Below are 20,741 nucleotides of genomic sequence, written 5' to 3' on the forward strand. Positions count from 1 at the left end.
TTCAAACCACACTTCTGGAATAGAGATAGGATCAGCCGGGAGACCCAGCAGGTTGAAGCAATGATGAACAGACCTCAAATTACTGAGGCCTTACACCGATTGAGAGTGGAGAAAAAGGCAAAGTGTGTAAAGTGACAGGACAGGGGCACCAGGGATCGCTCCCAGGGTGAAGACTTTGGAAGCTGAGGAGAATATCGTGGTTCATATTAAAATAAGAGATTAAGCAACTTCTAGTGTTCAAGGAGGATGCTAATATTCCAGGGTCCTAGGGCCAAATCTTCCTGCTCCATTGGGCATCTTCAATATTGGATTAATTCAATTAAGACATATTCTTTACACTGCAGAAATTCATACTTAGCTCTGAGAAACTACTTTCCCAAACTCTCCAAAATAGCTTCCCACTTTTATATAGGAAATAGGGCAAAAAAGCGGGACAAACATTTACATGATGTGGCTTAGGAACACAGAGAGCTGTCTAATGCTGCTTTCTGAGGAGCGCTTTAGCATTGAGAGAGCATACTTTAGGGACCAACTTAAACCGTGACAACTGGAGTATTCATGTTTACTTATATTTTGTGCATGTGTATGTATGTCTGTGAGCCCATGTGTTTATGGGGTACATGTGTACATGTGTACAGCTGCATTTGGAGGACAGAGGACAACCTGGGGTGTCATCCTCCAGAAACTCCATCTACCTCCCATGAGACAGGTCTCTTACTGGGCTGGAGCTCACCAATTACGCTAGGCTGGCTGGATCCCTGTCTTAGTTACTATTGTATTGCTGTGAAGAGACACCGTGACCAGGCAACTGATAGAAGAAAGCATTTAATTGGGGCATTGCTGACAGTTTCAGAGGGTTCCTTTGTGATTGTCAGGTCGTGGCTGGGAGAGTGGCAGCAGGCCGGCATGGTGCTGAAGCTTACATCCAGATCCTCAGACAGGAGGCAGCTGGAGAGGGGAGGGGGGATGGCAGAGGGGAGGGGGGAGGGGAAGGGGAGAAGGGGCAGGGAGGAAGGGGGAGGAGACAAGGGAACAGGGTGAGGTTGGGGGGGGAGGGAAAAAGAGGGAGGGAGACAGAGACAACAGAGGGAGAAAGAGGACACCTGGCATGGACTTCTGGAATCTCAAAGATCATACGCAGTGACACATCTCCTACAAGCAAGCCACACTTTCTACTCCTGCCTCATTCTCTCAGCCCACCCACTGGGAAGCAAGGCTTCTTATACACCAGCCTCACTCAGATCACCGCACCAGCGAAGCCCAGGGATCCTCCTGTCTCCTCTTCCCAGTACTAGATCACAAACTTGTGGAACCGCACATGGGTTTCTCTAAGGGTTTTGGGCATCAAACTTAGGTTCTCAAGCTTTCAAAGCCAACACTTTACAGACTGAGCTTATATAGCCACATGGGCATCAATTGGAAAGTTTTTGAATTCCTCTGCAACTTGTTTGTATTAAGCACATTGTCATGATACGGGCTTTTTGCTTGCCAAGTTGCTCGTACCGCTTGGTAAAGCGATCTTAAAGTCAGCCACAGGCCTTGCCCAGTGCGATCTCTAGACAACGCATTCTAGTCTGAGTCTCCTTCAGGCATCTCTGGGTAGCCATATTTAATCTTGCCAAGATGGCAACAGTGCATGATAGTAACTGAGCACAACTGGGCACGTGCTAGAAGGTAAAAACACCTCTGTCTAGCTTACCATCTAAGCCGGCTAAGTTAGTAAGTGTCAATTAAAACATGAAGTCTGTATGTGCAATATATATATGTAGTGATTTGGAGGGAAAAGATCACCCTCAAAAGTCAAATCTGCATTAGAAATTTACCTCTAATAGGGAAAATTGGCTTTCCCCAGAGACAAGGCCCTTGGTGTGTTATTTTATCCCAACCCCAAGTGGGCAGCCCTAAGCACATTTACATACAATCAACACTAAAAGACTCAAGAGAATATATATTATACGTATCAAAATAGGAACATATTGTCCACTATCAAATAAATTAAATAATTATAATGATTAATTATGCACATTATTAATACTATATTAATATTGTTATATAGTATAGTATATAATGTGTGTATAACTAATAATAAGAAAGAGACCATGAATTTGAGAGGGAGTGGAGGACATATAGGAGGAGTTAGAGGCATGGGAGGGAGCGATAGAAACAACATAAAAATGTAGTATCGATGTATACAATTCTGAAAAAAAATAAATTAAAATATATTTATCTTTATTGTTTAAGACTCTGGGAACAATTTAAGACTCTTGGAACAATTCATAATCTTTAAAGCCTTACCTTTTGTGAATGCAAAATAGACATTGTTGCAATGGACTCTGATTAACTTAGGGGAAAAAAAAATAACTTATTTGAAAGGCTATTGGTTGGCTTATGGAAAGCTAGGAAACCCAAGAAAGCCACACAGCAATGAAGAGCAGCTGGTGTCTAGAACAATGGCCAAGATCTGATAAGAGGAACAGCCTGGTCAGGGTGACGCAGCACGGGACAGAGTCTGCCATCCCCAGACACTGGATACTGCAGAAGGCACTGCCATGGCTGCGTACTGCTGTTGGCAGGAATGTCACTGGACACTTGATGTCACTGCCGCTAGAATGAACCCCAACTTTCCCTTCTTCCATGTTCCAGATTCCAAGTCCCTGAAAGGTATCCGACCATCTGAGCTTGGGTAACTTATTCATACCCAGCCACCAGGATGACAGGAGCAGGTAGTTGCTTTTCTTGACAGACAGCAGACTTCTACTAGAACACACATAAGCATAAATAAAGGTTCAAGTACAGTATTTCAGCGAGAGTTTACTGTCAAAGACAATAGCATCTGTGCAAAGATGTTTCTTTAATAGTTACTGTCTGGTCACAGAATGGTGTCTAGACCTTTCACTTTTAATATACTTAAAAAGTCCTCTAAGGGTACCAGTGAACATCTGAACAGCCCTTGCTTGGACCAGGGAGGTGAAACCTGCAAGAATGAGAAGAATGTCACCGCCCTACACCACTTACAGGATGAAGGCAGCGCCCCCCAGTGGCTTTCTTCCTTCGGTACCATCAAATCAGAATCGAGAAGCCTGTGCTCTTCCAATTCTCTCTCCCTTGGGTTTTCAAACTGCTATCTTGAAGATCGGTCAAGTTTAGCTTGCTAAGCCATTAAAGCACTCAGTATAATACAAAATGTATTTACGTAGACTACTCTGAGCCAGAAAGAAGTTCTGGATTCAGGAATGTGACCGATGTCCCTCAGAGAATATTGAGGAAAAAAAAAACCCTCATAACACAATAGCGCTGAAGATGGACTTCATAAGGGAAAGGGGTGGAGCGAGTACAGAGGCTACAGATGTTGTGGTTGAACGATTAAAACATGTAACGGTTACAGCAAATGAGAGTCTGGGCATGCCTGACTCTCCTCCTGAGATGGCTAACACTATGTTGATGGATAACTTTATGTTGAAAAGTTTGTCGCCAGGCATGGTGATGCACACCTTTAATGCCAACACTCGGAGGGCAGAGGCAGGAGGATCGCTGTGAGTTCGAGGCCAGCCTGGTCTACAAAGCGAGTCTAGGACAGTCAAGGCTACCCAGAGAAACCCTGTCTCAAAAAAAAAAAAAAAAAAAAAAAAGGACTTGCAAATGTGAAGGGCTTCTAAGGGTTAATTTTTGGAATTTCTTGGAGTTGGGATAATCTCGTTTGCGCTATGGAAAGGATGTCTTTGTAGAATCCAAATGCTGATCTCTGTACCAGCAGAGACTTGAGAACAGGTCAGACTTTTTGTATTGTTTTTCTTATGGCTGCGTCATATTTTGTAAACACCCCCTCCAACACCTTCTGGTTGGTTTAATAAAGAGCTGTGCGGCCAATAGCTGAGGAAGGAGAGGAAGGCGGGGCTTCTGGGCAGAGAGAGGGACTCTGGGAAAGAATCAGGTGTGGGCGCTTTGCCAGTCAGACAGGGAGGAAGAAATGGTTGCCAGAGACGGAGGAAAGGTAACAGCCCACATGGCCGAACGAAGATTAGTGTAAAGGGATTAATTTAAGTCATAAGGATTTAAGTTGAGAACAAGCCCAAGCTAAGGCCAAGCTTTTCAATTAATAAAAGGACTCCGAGTCTGTCAGTATTTAGAAGCTAGCAGTCCAAGAAAGTCTCGTCATAGCCTGGCTTCTACAACTTTAACAAAACTGCTGGTTTTGCCTCTGTGAACAAAAGCTTGCTTTTCACAGATGACCTTCTGCTTACGTGTAGTCAGAGAGCGTAATTTTGTGTTCTTTGCCTTTGAAAGCCCCTGAGTGATGTCAGGCTAAGTACCACATTGGGTGTAGACCTGGCACAGGCATATGGGAAAAAAAAAAGCGTTCTTCGTTAAAATGTACTAATGGTGAGACTGGTGAGTCTCTGAGGGACCCCAGACCCATAACACTTCACAGTATGTCGTCTGTGTTCCAAGGAAGGCTAAAGCTCCCTAAAATGTCCTGCTGGAATAACCCCCATTTTCCTTCCCGATCCATTCTTCAGCCCTCTTCACTTGCTGTGACCCAAGGAACTGACTTCTGTGAACCCTACCACCGGGTTTTCTTGTTTCCAGCTGTGTTTAAATGATGGAGAGAATTTTCTAGAAATTAAAGCCAACCCCTGGATTTGCATCTCTCAACCAAAGGTCTTACTACTCGTTGGGAAACTCGGTGTGTAGGTTGCAGTAACTGTTTTTTTCCAGAGATGGTTAACAGCAGCTATTAGTGTCTGCCGGGTTCTTCGCGATGGTTTTGTACTTTTTTTTTTCCTATATTGTACTTTTGCATATAGGCCTGTGTTCTAATTGTGTGGGCTACTCCTTTCCTTCCGGAGCCCTCTGTTAGTTACTTTCTGTCGCTGTGATAAAATACCATGACCAAAGATACTTGATGGAAGAAGAGGGTTTATTTTGGCTTATGGATCCAGAAGGTTAGAGTCCACAGGATATAGGAAGGATTAGTGGCAGGCAGGAATGGGAGCAGGAGCAGGAACTCGGCAGGTCACATCTTCACTCATACGCAGAAGGCAGGGAGGGGTGGGGGGTAGAGAGGAGGTGAAGGAAGAGAAGGAGGGAGAGAGGAGGAGAGGGGAAGGGGGAGAATGAAAGAGGGAGAAAGAGAGAGGGAAAGAGACAGAAGGGGAAAGGGAAGGGCATAGAGGAAGAGAGGGGAGGGGCAGCGAGGGGTGAAGGAGTGGGGGAGGGGAGAAAACAGGAAGTAGGCCAGCTTGTAGGCACACAAAGCCACCCCAAAGTGCTTCCTCCTGCAAGGCTCTACCTTCTGAGGGTCCCAGAACCTCTCAACACAATGTCACAAGTGGGATCAAGTGTTCAAATACATAAGTCTATGGAGGACATTTCCCAGTAAACCCAAACAGACCCTAGTAGCCGCTTACGTATATCAGATATAAACAAACCCATTCCTGTGGCCATTTTTCTTCTTGGAAATTCCGGCTCACATAGTTAAATATTCCACGGTTTCCTTTAAGTTGGAAGTCTGACATTCATCTTGGGTTTATAACTAAATCTTTCTTCTTTTTTTTCTGTCCCCATTCATCTTGAATCCATTTCATCCACACTAGGGCAACCTCGTGGTCCCTCACAAATGCTAAAGGCTTCAGAGCCTGTCTCCACTCTGAGAAATAAGGTTATCTCCATTTAAACAAAATAGGCCCAGATCATGGGGGCTGTAGCCCCCAGGTTAACTCCTAAACTACTAACTTTATCCTGTCTCAGGGCCACCCCCTTCGCTGTCCTTGCTCCCACTTGCCAGTGTCTTACGGGCACTCAAATGTCAAAGATGAGGGCAAATGCTGGTCCTCTTCGTTTCCTGCCTGCCTTCCATCACCACTTGCTAATCGACTCTTCTAATCCACAGCTCTGCTTCCTGGTACGCATCCCTTTCTGTTCTCTTTTGTGGAACACTGCTTCCTTGAACTAATGCCTTTTCCTCCCTCGGCTGCCCAAATAAGCCTACCCAACCATTCAATGTGTGTCATTCAGGAAGGTGACAAGTACTGGTGAAAAAAGATGTATCATTCCAGAGTAAATTAAGTACCAGTCTAAATTTAAAGCCAACGACCTCAGCTGTGTGCTTCCTTAATCTCGGAGGCGAAAGCTTTAAACCACCCCACGCCGGGCCATCTAATTTATAGAGACAGCAACAGCTACCAGGTGGAGACTCTGAAAGCTCTTCCTACCTTGCCTATGTATTTTCCTATTCATCTCTCCCTCAGCATTTTAAAGAGTATTTATTTATTTTGCATGTATGGGTGCATGATGAGTGTATGTAGTGTGTGTACCATGTATGTGCAGGTGCCCAGATAGGCCAGGATTCCCTGAAATGTGCATTGCATGAGGCTGTGAGCTGCCCAATGCAAGTGCTGAGAGCTGAACCTAGGTCCTCTTCAGAACAGCAAGTGCTCTTAATCGCTCAGCCATCTCTCTAGTCTGCTTCCTTGGCAGTTTTTGTGACAAGATCTTGTGTTTAAAGGCCCAGCTCCTCCTGCCTTCCCTGAGACATGGAACACTCTCTCTGCCTTCTCTGTCCTGTGCCCTTTGTCTTCTGCATTTTCATAGGATTCTGCATAATACATTCGTACAACAAAGGTTTGAACATTTCTGTTTCCAACCAACATCTTCTTCCAGAGCTGCTAACATTCCTCCCCTTCCCACTCTTTTGGAGAAGCTTAAATTCATGCACTAGCTCATTTCCTCATCCCCTACTCTCTTTATTTAAGTTGGCAACACATTTCATGTATGTGTATGGGGAACAGTTTTGATCTGTGTACATTTTGCAGAAAAATCTAATCAAGCTAGTTAGCACACATAACACCTCACCAAGAGGCAGCAAGCATGTTAAGAATATATTAGCAATTTTAAAACCATACACTACTGTTAAGTATGGTTACCACAAAGAGTACTAGATCACAAAAAACTCAACATTCTAGACTAACACAAAATGTGTAATTTAAAAAAAAATTCATCATCTCTCTTTCCCTGTCTCTCCTCCTGACCCTGACCAACACCTTCTACTCTCTGTTTCTACAAGACTGGCCTTTTTAGATTCCACATCTAAGGGCGATCACCACACAGTGTTCGTCTGTTTCTGCCTGGCTTGTATCACCTAATGCCACGCCTTCCAGGTTCACTCATATTGTGAATGGCAGAATCTCCTTGTAAGCCTGAGTAGCATTAACTCATGTGTATGTGCAACATTTTCTTCCTCCCGTCACACACCAATGGGTACTTATCCTCATTAATTGTGATTAATATTGTAATAGAAATAGGCAACTATCTCTTGGATATGCCAATTTCAATGCCTTTACCTATATCTGAGAAGGGGGTTGATGATTATACCCTAATCCTACTTTTAGGTTGTTAGAGAAGTCTCATCATTTTGTCCACTGTGGCCTTGAGTTAGATCCCTACCAACCATGTGGAAGGGTTCTTTTTTCTTCGTATTCTTGCTAACACTTGTATAGTAATTGCTATAATTTGGGAAGGAAACTGACTGGTTAAGGCAAATGTGAGGCTAAATTTTCACTATATGCCTGCCTATATAATTTACTGTGTTTTTGTTTAGTAGGATGTATATAAAGTACATTTTAGATTGTTTTACAAAATGGGAATTGGGGGGTTGGAATTTTTCCCTCATTACTATGGTTCGCAGACAGGATGGCTAATTTTCATCGTCATCTTGACCTAGGAGACACACCTCTGGGAATGTCTGCAAAGGTGTGTCCAGAAAAGTTAAGAAAGGAAGGAAGACCCACCCCGAATGTGGGTGACATCATTCCAGGGGCTGTGATCCTGAACTAAATTAAAAGAGAGAAAGAAGTAAACAAGTTTGACACCAACATTCAGCTCTCTCTCTCTCTCTCTCTCTCTCTCTCTCTCTCTCTCTCTCTCTCTCTCTCTCTGCTTCCTAAGTATGTAGGCAATGTAACCAGGTGCCTCAAGCTTGAAAGGGTGTATTAGAATGTGTCCCTTGCAGAAAATGGAGTTTCCCCACTATGATGGGCTGTACTTCAGACTTAAAGCTAAAACAAGCCTTTTCTCCTGGAGGCTTAAAAAAAAAACAGATATTGGTCATAACAATGAAAAAAGCCATGAATATAACATGTTTTCATGAACCTTACTTCATCACCATCTTAAGATTGGGTCTTACCAGAAAACCTGGTGCACCCATCCTTCATCTTTTTGGGGTAGCTGGTTGGTATGGTTTCATACAGTCAACCAAAAGTATGGGAAGATGTCTGCCCTTTCATCAGCTAGGGTTGCTTGGGAATAGGGCAATATCAGTAGGTCATCAAATATAATACAGAAAAAGGCTAGTGAATGCCAGACAGTGCCCCTATGTCATAGCAGGGAGGCTTGACTGCATTTTGTTTGTGTGTGTGTGTGTGTGTGTGTGTGTGTGTGTGTGTGTGTGTGTGTGTATGTGTGTGAGACAAGAAATCACTGCAGGTTTGGGGGCAGGAGGGGCTACCTCTGAGAAGATATCCAAGGGGTAAGGTGCAAGACTCTGATGATTGTCCAAGAAGCAGGTTAAAATCGCACCATACTAGTGCAAGGGAAAAGGGGGGAAGAATTCAAGGAGTGTGTGGTGGCTGAAATCTGGAGCAGCTGGCCTAGGCTGGCTGTCAGCTGGGGGTCGGGTGTAAGAGATGGAGAGAGTCAAAATTAGTTTGATCCAGATTCCTCATTGGAGTGCAGGAGAGGTGGTAGACCCAAATCACATTAGGACCGTTGTCACTCAGGGAGAACTGTGACGGCTGTAACGGCATCTGGTATTGTCCTTTTGCCACTGTCTTAAAAGGGATTCTGAAGGGATTTTCTTTCCCTTGTTCCTCCAGCCCTCCACTTGCATTGCTGGCCTAAGTGGATACTCCCCAGCTGGCCACGTCCATCATTACAGTCAGGTCTAAGGATTCCTGATTATACTTAGAGCCTGCGGCGCTGCAGACACAAACAGTCGTTAGCGGACGGCGGCCCTATTTGTACCAAACCGTGCTTTAAAATGTAAACCACGGAGCGTTTTCCTCACGTTGTCCAGAAGAGGTCTTCGTCCTGAGCCTGGATCAATCATGAGAGAGCGCGTCCACATTCCACTGTTACAGATTCTCACCCTGGTTGCCTTCAGCGGGACAGAGAAACTTCCAAAAGGTCGGTCTGTACAATCTTGCCCTGAGGAGTGTGTGAGCTTCATGGTGGCTGGTTTGTACTATGGGGTGCCTAGGTGGACGTAGGAGTGGGGTGCATGGGGAAAGAGTGAGTGTGTCTCCTTTGATGATTGTTTTCTCCTAAGCTCTGCATTTAAAAAACAACATGATGTGTGCAGAGCCCTCTCTTCCAGGGAGAAGTTACCAGGTAGTCCGCCAGTTGTTGAGCTCTGTTCTGTTTCTGTGGCTGTCAAACATTGGGGTGGTCTAAATGCATGATAAAAACCATTCCACGCCGTGTTTGCCAAAGATATAATCCGCCCCACTTCCAGATAGCCAGGGTGTTTTTTTTGTTTTGTTTTGTTTGGTTGTTTTTTTTTTTTTTTTGCTCCTGAGCAAAAGTCATTTTCTATTTTCAGTTTTGGTTTTTACCAAACTCTTAATGAACACTTCAGTAGGTAGAAATCAGAGCCAGGGAAAGACGCACAGAAGACGCCTATGGAGAAAATCCCAGGGACAACAGGCTCTCCATAACTCTGCTACTGGGGTTGTGATTTGGGCTTGGCAAAAGACTGCACTACTATTTTTTTTTTTCAATGCTTTTGGAATGTACCGGAAATAACACCACCTAAGGGGGAAAGCAACTTAAGAAAGTGACAAACACCTGTTGCAGGGGCAAGAACTTCCACAGCGCTGTGGTTTCTGGCCAGTCTTATGACAGTTAGAATCAGGAAGAGTGGAAAATACGTGGTTTGCAGAGACCGGGGCTTCACTCAGATCTTTTCAAAGTAAGGCAGGAAGAAGCAGCAGACTAAATGTCATCAAGTAGTGTCACGTTAGGTGTCTTACACCAGACTTATGAAGAGTTCTGGGTTTTATCAGATGAATTATTCTCATTTCCACCGGGTTGTCAACATACTGAGAGAGTTTGTCTTGAGTAACTAGTGAATGTAATGTCTGCACGTACGTGGGAAACACGCCTTTAGGTTCTGTAGTTCATCTTCAGTTCTGGAACCACAAGGTCATGGGTCCCACGTAACAGGCAGCGTTCTTCCCAAAAAAGCCAATCACACAGGTTTTATTTTCCTGTTTATTTTATTTAATTCCCGTTTTTCCATCTTACTGGGGTAAACCGGTTGGTATTTTCTAATGTTCTAAATCACTTACACCACAGTGATACTTTAAGATATCTTTAGATAAAAAAGAATCTGGACCTTTTAAAATAGCTAATAATAGCTAGAAGGACTTAGCATTGGCTTCGGGTTATTTTAATACTTCCTGATCAAAACACAGATGTCCGGTAGAGCAACACCTGGCTGTTTGGACCTATGAATTCTAATAGGTCTTATTTATTTTAATCTATACCAAGCAGTCACTGGCAAATGAAGAGGATACATGTTAAACCCCAGATTGTTAAGAATACCACAGCGATTTGATCTTCTAAATCACCTGTGCGTTCACAAAACAGTATCAATAAAACTCAATAAAGCACCTCTGTATTTGTATGCTAATTTAGATTCTGGAGACAAATGATTTTCTTTTTAGCCCCCAACTGTCCTAAGTCCTCATTCAGAAGCATACAATTATCCCTGTTTTACAAACTTCAGACTATCAGGGCACAGGATAGCTATACCAAATATTCTGGCTTAAAAAAAAAAAAACCACCACCAGAACATCAATGCAATTTTGCCTTTTTGTAGTATGTTTGCTGTGAATTTTCAAAATGAAAACAATATTTCTCTTAGCCTACTCTGTTTACTGTAAAAATTGAAATTAGCATTGGGTCCATGTCAGCCCTATCCCCAAATATTACCCCTAGGGGACTAGATGTCAATTCAATATACAAGATAAATTCTGAAAGTAAACAACATTATGAAAAATGAAATCCTTAAGATTTTAAATGTTGTACTATATGGCATATTTTTTATATAAAAGAGCCATTTGAATGTGTTGTTCTCCTAATATTGAAAATTATGAAGATGTCCTCGCTGAACTCGCTCATGGCCGTTCTTGGTGGCTGGCAAAAGATAATAGCGAAGAGTTTGTTAGAGGATGTCTTTGACTAAGTCCAAGTACTTGTCTAAGTCACTTGTCTAAGGTGACTGAAATCAAGGACCCTGCACAAAATAAACAGTCCTGTTCAGAACAGTGCACGGGTTTAGAATGGTCGCTCTTAAAACAGGGCTCTTTGAGGCTCAGGGGAATGAATATTAGGAGGATTCATCTCTCTCTCTGCATGTGTTTTCTCTATAAAAATATCTGGCTTTGTAGATTAACAGTTTATTATTTTAGTTTAAATTAATTGAAATGCCTAACATTCTGAGACCAAAAAGAAAGCCATTGTCTTTCCAGATCATTTCAACTAGTGATTTTTTTTTCAAATGAGTTTAATTTCCTCATCTCAAGTAGGAGGCATTAGGAACCATACCAAGTATGAAAGTGGCTAACTTTTTATTTAATTTCCTCAGCACCTGTTGGTTTATCAGGCTGGGTTAGATATATGGTGAGGTGTTAAAACTTCCGCATGAGCAGAAGATCCGCATTGACAGAATCTGGATTTATTTAGCATGCACAAGATTTCCTCACAAAACCCCACCTTCAAGATGATGCCATTTACTACCAAACCTAGAATGGTCAGTGTCTAACTAATTTCCCTTCAGATAAAGTGCAGAAGGCCTGCCTTTCAAATCACATGCATGCAGGGATAGGATTCACGGATTCCACTCATGAGTCAGTGAGCTGACACAGCTGTTGGGGACTCCATCCAGAACAGCGAGTCCTGGGCGAGTGTTTCATACTGACACACATTTTCAGTGTTACTCATTGCATGGCTAAGGAACACACAGTTGCTTTACGTCACTGCCCTTATGAGGGGAAGCGAAATATGGAAATTTCATAGCGTCTCTAAAAGTAAGTAGTCTAGAGGTCACTGAGGAGGGGAGAAGGGGATGTCAGCGGACTGATCCGCTCAGGAAGATGACAGGAGTACAGGGGCCCGATAGAGCATCAAGCTAGGGCTGAGGACAGCAGTTTAAGAGTGACTCTGAGGTGAACAATTGTTTTCCTGTGCCCAGCCAGCACTGTGTGAATATGGAAGTAGTGAGGGCAGGTGCTCAGATTAATCCAAGATTGATGCTTTTTGGAGACCATGCCGCTGAAGAACTTGAGGGTACACGGTCCAGGGTTATATGAAAAACATCAGATGCTGAGGTCAGATAATGGAGAATGTGAAACAAGGACGTTGAAGGCTTGAGCAGGTGTTACAGTTCATTTCTCCTTTCCCGTCCCCAGAGCCTTGCTGAAAATCTTTAAAGAAAACATGTAGTCTCTGCTTTGTTTCCTCATGGAATAAAGCAATGGCGCTATCCAGAGTCACAATGAGGATTGCACATGGGTGCTGTGAGAGTAACAGGCAGCATGCTCAACCTGGGTCCTCACAGGACTGTGGCTTAACCCGAGGGAACACCTCCAAGGGATGCAAACTCAGACATCCTCCAAGGGATGCAAACTCAGACATCTCCCAAGGGATGAAAAACTCAGACAGACAGACATCCCACAAGGGATGAAAAACTTAGATAACCCCTGCCCCCTGCTCCCAGAGCTACCCAGAACTCCTTTGAAAGCCTGCCCCTGGTTGGAACAATTGAAAGTGCATTCAGCTTTGAGGAATTAAAGGCACAACTTTAAAAAGAGTTGAGTGTCATTAAAGGTTAATCTTACAAGTTACGAAGACATCATGACAACAATTTCCATTTCACCACCATTAAATGAGCCAGCTAATAGACCAGATAATGAATATGATACCTGTTATTCTCTGGAGAATCTGAAAAAAAATTTCAATACCAAAGTGTTTTTTTAGGCTGAAAAAAAAAAAAGAACCAATTCTGTATTGGTAATAATTAGAAAAATGGGAATTTTAAGGTCTCAGCATTAATTTTATTTTTTTTAAAAAAAACATGCATCTGACGTCCTTGCATCTGGACACATCCATCAGGAAGGGTTCAACCAAAAGTCATAAGAGACAGAGGAAAGTAGTGTCGCTCCTTACTTGCCAACAGTTAGAATTCAAGTCAAGTTTTCTGTGGATCCAAAAAGCGCTGCATTTGTCCTCATGTGTTTGTTATTCCTGTGGTTCTTGGATCAGGAGAAGAGACAGAGCTCCAGTTTAAACAGGCTCTGGCTGGGATGAAAGCCGGGTGATGTAGGTGAGTTAACAGGAGGAGACCTGCTGAGTCAACCGTGCCCTGGCGCAAGTGAACAGCCAAAGGGAATTTGGGTAGTTTTAGAAGACGGGCAAAGTGGATCTGAAAAAATTATATCCTTCTTTTAGAAATTAATATTGATTATTAATATTAATATTTAGGCCACCCATTTTCCGTGCATAACTGTGACTATAAAACCCAGTCTATCTTAAAGCTCAGAGATAAGTTCTCCCTGCCTGTGTGTGTGTGTGTGTGTGTGTGTGTGTGTGTGTATGTGTGTGTCTGTGTGTCTGTGTGTCTGTGTGTTTCCATGTGTAATGCAGATATGTGCAAGCCAAGGCATGCTTGTGGAGCTCTCTCCTTTGCCCGTGTGTAATGCAGGTTAGCTGGCCTTTGAGCTTCCAGGGCTTCTCCTGTCCCTACCTCCCATCTTCCTGTAAGAGCACTAGGGTTACAGACGCACCTGCTACAATGCTTAGCTCTAGTTCGTTCTGGAGATCTGAATTCATGCCCTTATGTTTGCACATCAAAGGCTTTGCCCACTGAGCCATCTCCCCAGCCTCAAGTCACAGGACCTCTAAGCCAACCTTAACCCTGAAATTCCTCTTCATCACTTCCTACTTTTGTGATGGTTTCAAAAATCATTTAGCTATCCTTAGCCCTTGCCTCATTGGAAAATACTTAATTGTATTTAACTCTTGTTTGTATTGATAAATAATATAATAAAGGTGAAGTGTGAGATGGAGCACATAGAAGAGTCTTGAAAAATTTTAGATGCTGATATTACTAAAACCAGAGTCAGACGTCACCCAAAACCGTCACATCACGGAACACTGTGGGATTCTATTACCATGGTGATGACTCTAAGTTACAATTCATGTCATTCTGTGTATCTAAGATTTTCAAAATTTTGCTGAGTCTGTCTAACTTCTTTGGTCTTAAGTGTTCTCAGAGGAAGAATGGGTGTCACCGTCACACACGCACGTCTGTCTGTGTGGAGCAAAAGAAATTGATAGATAAAACTTACTGTTAAAACAAACACTACACGTGGTAGTCAAGATTTATTTTGAAAAGACAAAGCAAGCAAACAAAACAGAAAATGCTGCTTCTGCTGTAAGACTATTGTCCCATTTCTTTCTGTGATGCTTTGCTGCCTGGCATGCTTGCCTTTAAGGAAACCCTGAAAACTTTATTACTGATATCATTCCAGGCACTATTTGTAATAATCACACCCTGTATAAGACAGTATACTGAAATACATTTAATATCCACCTTTCTGTGAGAAGGGGGGAGGGAGGGAGGGAGGGAGGGAGGGAGAGAGAGAGAGAGAGAGAGAGAGAGAGAGAGTGAGAGAGAGAGTTTCTCCTGATTTGTTCTACTTCTGCAGTAAAAAGATTATAAGCCACATCTAGTTTCAAATGCCTAGCAAATCCTGGAAACAGAGTCAATCAAGAAACAGCACCCCAGTACAGCACACTGCGTGTGCCAGCGATAGACTGTTCTCACCATCAGAGCAACCCCAGAACACAGATACAGTATAGTTAGAAAGCAAGTGGTGGGTTTGGGTGGGTTTGGGGGTGGGGTGACCATGCATCTGCCTCACTTGCTCTCCACCTTATTGGGTGAGGATGCTGATCTGCAACTCACTCCTAATTCATCTAAACTGGCTGGCCACTAAGCCTCAGGACTTCTCCTGTCTCGTCTCTGCCTCCCTAACGCTGGGATTGCAGGCACATGTTCTGTGTCCAGCTATTTCACATAGGCCCTAGGGGACTGACCTCAAGCCATCTCTTCAGCTTAGAAGTGGTTAAATTTTAAGCATTATTAATATTGAGCATTAATATAACTTAACTATACATCTATGCAACTTATCAATTACAGCTATTTAACTATTACAAAATTCCTAGAAAAAATTAAAAAGAACAATTCATTCTTGTCAGTTCAAACTGGCTCCAGCAGACCACAGCAAAGAAGGACACCGTGTGACCTTACATCACTTTACTCAATTAGTGCAGCCAACCACGGTTCACATGAACCTTTCTATGTGTGTGATCATTTGTAATAGGTTCCTGAGGAGCAGTAACTACTTAAAAATGTAATAGATTCCAGAGAATCAATAACTACTTACAGTTATTTTCTGGGGCTCGGGGAATGGCTCAGCCATTAGGGGCACCTGCTGCTCTTCTAGAAGACCTGGGTTCAGTTTCCAGGACCACGTCTAGTGGCTCACAACGACCTTTAATCCAGATCCATAGGATAAGACTCCACTCACAACCACCTTTAATCCAGATCCATAGGGTAAGACCCCGCTCACAACCACCTTTAATCCAGATCCATAGGGTAAGACCCCACTCACAACCACCTTCAATCCAGATCCATAGGGGAAGACTCTGTTCTTCCCGCCCAGCCCTAGACAATCATTAGAGCATTTTTTTTTCCTCTGTAGGTTTCTGAGTTGCAGAAACTTTATGAATGGAACCTTCTAACATGATCTTTTGTGGCTGTTTTCTTATACTTTGTTTTTGTTTTTTTTTTTGTTTTCTTGTTTTTGTTTGTTTCAGTGTTTCTTCCACACCGTAGAATGTAACACTTCCCTTATTTTCATTACCAAACACTATTTCATCGTGTGTGTATATTAGTTTTGCTTTTCCTTCCGTGGCGGGCACTTAGGTTGCTCCCATCTTTTGCCTATTAGAATAGTACTGCTATGAGTACAGATGTGCATACAGATGTGCAAAAATTTGAGTATTTGAGTCCCTGCTTTCAGCTCTCTTGAATATGTGCCCGGAAATGGAGCTGTTGATGATCATAACTCTCTTTCTCTTTCTTTCTGAGAAACCTCCATACTCTTTTCCCCGGTGACCACCATGTTAATCCCTACCCACAATGCACAGGGATGTAATCTATCAACATCCTCACCAACGTTTATTATTTTTTCATTGTAGCCTCCACAAATGAGTATAGTTTTAATTTACATTTTCATTTATTTTTTTAAAATTTTTTGCTTGTGTGTTTTTGTGTGACTTCGTGTATGTTTGCACATCTGCGCACACATGTGTGTGGAGGTCAGAGGCTGACATGAGGTGTCTCCTTTGGTTGCTTTTAACTGTATTTACTGAGAATGGGGTCTCTTGCTGGCTCAGCTAGTCTGGCCAGTCAAGAATCTCCTGTCTCCTCTGGAGCCCTGACATTACAGACAGGTCATCCCATGCCTACTGGGATTTTGAACAGCAATACTCATTCAGGCACATCATAGTTTCCAGCTGTTAGAGGAGGAGTGATAAATAACATTCTGGAAAGTTCTCTCTTGTTTCTGCTCTGTTTAGCTCCTGTCATCACCACGCCTCTTGAAACTGTAGATGCCTTAGTGGAAGAAGTAGCAACATTCATGTGTGCCGTGGAATCCTACCCCCAGCCTGAGATTTCTTGGACCAGGAATAAAATTCTCATTAAGTAAGTATTCTGTCTCACCCTGATAAGGATGCTTGCTCTGCCTTACAGTTTCCCATCCACAGAAATATACCTATGCTGTTGGTGGCACTAAAGGTCACTTTCTAGAATATTGTACGTGAAAAATATATTCATTTTGTAAATGGAAGATCTGACGTGCAGGGCAAAACATTGATTTATCTGACACGGGGAAAGCCAGATGAGAATCCCGAAGGAAGCTTCTCAGAAGTCAGGACACACCGTGGTGGTCTAAGTTTGCAGGCACATGTCCAAGGACACACAGAGGAGCTGAGAGGCCAGCCTGTCCTCCTCTGTGCATCCCTAGACTATGAGGTTGTCTAGGAATCTGACGTCTATGTCACTGTCATCTTTTTCTTTCAAAATGAGACATTCTCAAATGGATAAAATTCCCACTTGGCAGATAAAAGCTCAGCTTTTCTTCCTTTGTTACAATAGCCATCTTACCAAAAATACTTCTTTTTTAAAAACTCTAAAGTAAAGTGAGCCTGGGGGCTCCCTAGCAGGCAATGAAGCTTCTGCTGAGGCTGGGTGTTCTTAGTCCACATGGGCTACTGTGATCAGAACTGCTGAGACTGGGTGGCTGATAAGCACCAGGGATTATTTCCCAGAGCCTTGGGGGCTGAGGATTCCCAAATTCAAGAAGCCATGAGTGAATGGCCAGGGGATAGGGGCTTACATTTTGTTCACAGGTGGCCATTTTCCTTCTCTGTCTCTCCATCTGAGGGAAGGTCCTAGTTTCATGATGTAATCACCTTCCAAAGGCCACATCTCAAACACTATCACATCAGGACACTAGGCGTCAACGCATGGACTCTGGGGGAATGTGTGAGCATTTCGTCTTCTGTGAGACTTAAACTGGTGTCTGCAGACTGGGACCCATGAACATGGAGGGAGGAAGGGTGTGCATATTTCCACTGCCTCGGACTGAAATGTCTTGCTTCCTTCTGTGACTCACACTCTGAAACACCATGGAGAACTACCATGTGCCTTAGCTTTCATGATCTCTGCTAGGCAAGCTCTCTCAGAAGATCCAGAGCATGACAGCTCACAAACAGTTCAAAGACTGGAAAACATTGTTAACATTGTTTGCAATTTGGATAGGCTGAGAGTTTTCCAACTCATGAAGCCTGAATTTCTGTTTTTATTTGGCAGTACTTTTTCCTCCTTTATGAACAACCTTTGAAAAATTTGTTTTAGTTTTATCTTGCTTTTATGACTATTTTGCCATGCATGCAGTGTCCAAGGAGTCCAGGAGAGGGTGCTGAGTTCCCTGGAATTGGAGTTAACAGATGCTTGTGGGTTCTGGGAGCAAAACCTAAGCCCAGGTCCTCTGCCTGAGCAGCCAGTGCACTCAACCACTGAGCCAGCTCTCCAACGCCAGCTGTCTTTCTCTTCTTGAATTTTGCTACAAACTTCCCAAGACCACCAGACTGTAGCTTCCACACCGTGCCTGGAATTTTCCTGGCTAATTGTAAGTCCAATATTCGTAAGATTTGAATTCCAGCTGAATTCTCTGCCGTTGCTTGGCAAGGATCACCTTTCCTTCATTTTTACAGGCAATGTCTTAGCCTCCCCAAGTAGAGTCTTTAACATTCATATTTTTTAATCAACAGTCCCTTCAAGTCAACTGCCAGTTAATGATAATTTAGGCATTCTCTAAGCTGATTAAGCATTTCCCTACTATGTCTCTTAGCTCACTCCAGTAGCTATCACTACCACGCATGTTCCAGCTGACAGTTTCCTCAAGAAATCTAAGAGTTTGATTTTTTTTTTCCCTCCTTATTATGGTTCTCACAACTCTGCCAATTCAGCTTTAACTGCCCAGGGTCAAAGCCACACTTCCATTTTCCGGTAATTGTCCCAGCAGCACCATGATGCCAGCTACCAACATCTGTATTTATTTTTCTGTTGTGACTGTCACAACTGGTCACAAACATAGTGACTTCAGACAACACATCCTTCTTAGTTACAGTTCCGGGTCATGAGGGCCAGGTAATCTCACGGAGCTAAAAGCATCGGCCCCTGCTGCCCTTTCTGAAGCTGCTTGGCTCAGTTGTCTCACTCGTCATTCCAGAGGCTCCCTGCATCCTCTGGCCCCTTCTTCTGTTTATAAAGCTGACAATTATGTGACTCTGATCCTTGCCTCCACGTCAGACCTCCTCCTCTGACTCTTCTACCTCTCGTTTTCACTTTAAAGGGCCTCTTTTCTCATTACATTCGGCCCATGTGGATAATCTAGAATGTTCCACTTGAAGATTCTGAATGTGCTCAAATCCTCCTTGCAGTGCATTGGAGACTATGATGACTGAGATGTGTGTGTGTGTGTGTACATATATATGTATATATATGCATACATACAAACACACACAATATGTTTCTATAGTTGAAGCTCTTTTATTTCCTTATGTATCTCAAGTCACTGGCAAAGGGTTCCTGTCACTTGTTAGACATTTAAAAGTTACTTGTTTATAAAAAGGGAAGAACTAGGATTTTGGAGAGAGGAAACAGGATAGAGGGAGGGGGAGAAAGAATAATAAGGGATATGTATGATCAAAGTTTATTATATACATGTGTGGAAATGTCATATTGCTGTCTTGTATTTTGTATAATTAGCGTCTAAAAAGCACAAGAGTGGGACTTATGAACACAAAGGTAGTAGATGCAATTCTATTTCAGGTATTTAACCAGCCATTAATGTAAATAAGATTCTGTAAAATTTTATTTAGTTAATTATAAATTCATTGATCATATTCATATGTATTAAAACATGCTACAGTGTTATGATTATTAAATATTAGAATTAAAAGGAATAGAGAGTTGGCTCAGCAGTTAAGAGCACTGGATGCTCTTTCAGAGTGCCCAGGTTTGACTCCCAGCACCCACAGGCAGCTCACAGCTGTCTGTAATGTATGTAGCCCCAGGGCATCTGACACCCTCTTCCAGCTCTGCAGGCCAGGCACACATGTGGTGCACAGAAATAATGTGGGCAAAACACTCATACACACACTATACAATAAAGCTATACAATTATCAAAAGAGTGAAAAGTACTTATTTAGTGAGTGAATGGATATTCAATTAATTGCTGTTGATGCCTGTGAATATTTCGTTCTTTCTGTTCACTACGTTTACATGTGCACTCCTTTTCCGGTTTGTCCTTTTGGGAAAAGTCTCACACATCTTAGTTATACTTCCACGGGCTGGGGCACTCTTTAGTCAGTAAAGGTCTTTCCTTGCAAGCACGAGGCCTGAGTCCAATCCCCAGAACACACACACACACACACACACACACACACACACACACACACACACACACACACACACACAGGCACACGCACACACACAGGAAGTTCAGTGCAGCAGTGAGCCCTTTTAACCCCACCTCTAGGGAGGCAGAGGAGACAGATCCCTACAGCCTTGCACACACTTTGTAAGTTCAGAGTGGCGTGCAAGTGCACACAAAGCCCACACTTCCCTGTGTAAATGCTACATGTGCTCTTAGCAGTAACCATCACCTCACAGAAGTGTTTTGTATAACTCAGTGGTGCACTGATGATGGAGCCCAGAGAGATCAGAATATAGAATAGCTTTATTTTACTGGGCTAAGCAAGGCTGCTCAACGCCTCAAAACATACATTTCTTCCAATCCATTTTCTGCTTCCCCACTGCTGCCTGGCTATTTATTTGATCAATTAATCAAAAAATGTGTGTGTGTGTGTGTGCATATGCATGTGTATATGTATGTATGTGTTTGCATGTGTGTGTGTGTGTTTGCATGTATGTGTGTGTGCATATGTTTGTATATGTGTGTGTGGATATGTATGTACATATGTATGTATGTGTTTGATGTGTGTGCATGTGTATGTGTGTGTGTGTGTGTGTGTGTGTGTGTGT

General features: G+C 43.0%; 1 protein-coding gene across 1 annotated transcript in view; it reads left to right on the forward strand.

The window, feature by feature from the left end:
* MUSK (muscle associated receptor tyrosine kinase) overlaps positions 1-20,741 on the forward strand; it is a 143,063-nt gene that overhangs the window by 37,041 nt on the left and 85,281 nt on the right. The window contains exons 2-4 of the mRNA XM_084780050.1: positions 7,721-7,851; positions 8,871-9,180; positions 16,705-16,831. Coding sequence (XP_084636176.1) covers positions 9,102-9,180; positions 16,705-16,831 — 206 coding nt within the window. The 5' untranslated portion in view covers positions 7,721-7,851; positions 8,871-9,101. The remainder of the gene's footprint in view (positions 1-7,720; positions 7,852-8,870; positions 9,181-16,704; positions 16,832-20,741) is intronic.

The sequence above is a fragment of the Acomys minous genome (genome assembly GCF_964271855.1).
Source record: "Acomys minous genome assembly, chromosome: 1".
Taxonomy (NCBI): domain Eukaryota; kingdom Metazoa; phylum Chordata; class Mammalia; order Rodentia; family Muridae; genus Acomys; species Acomys minous.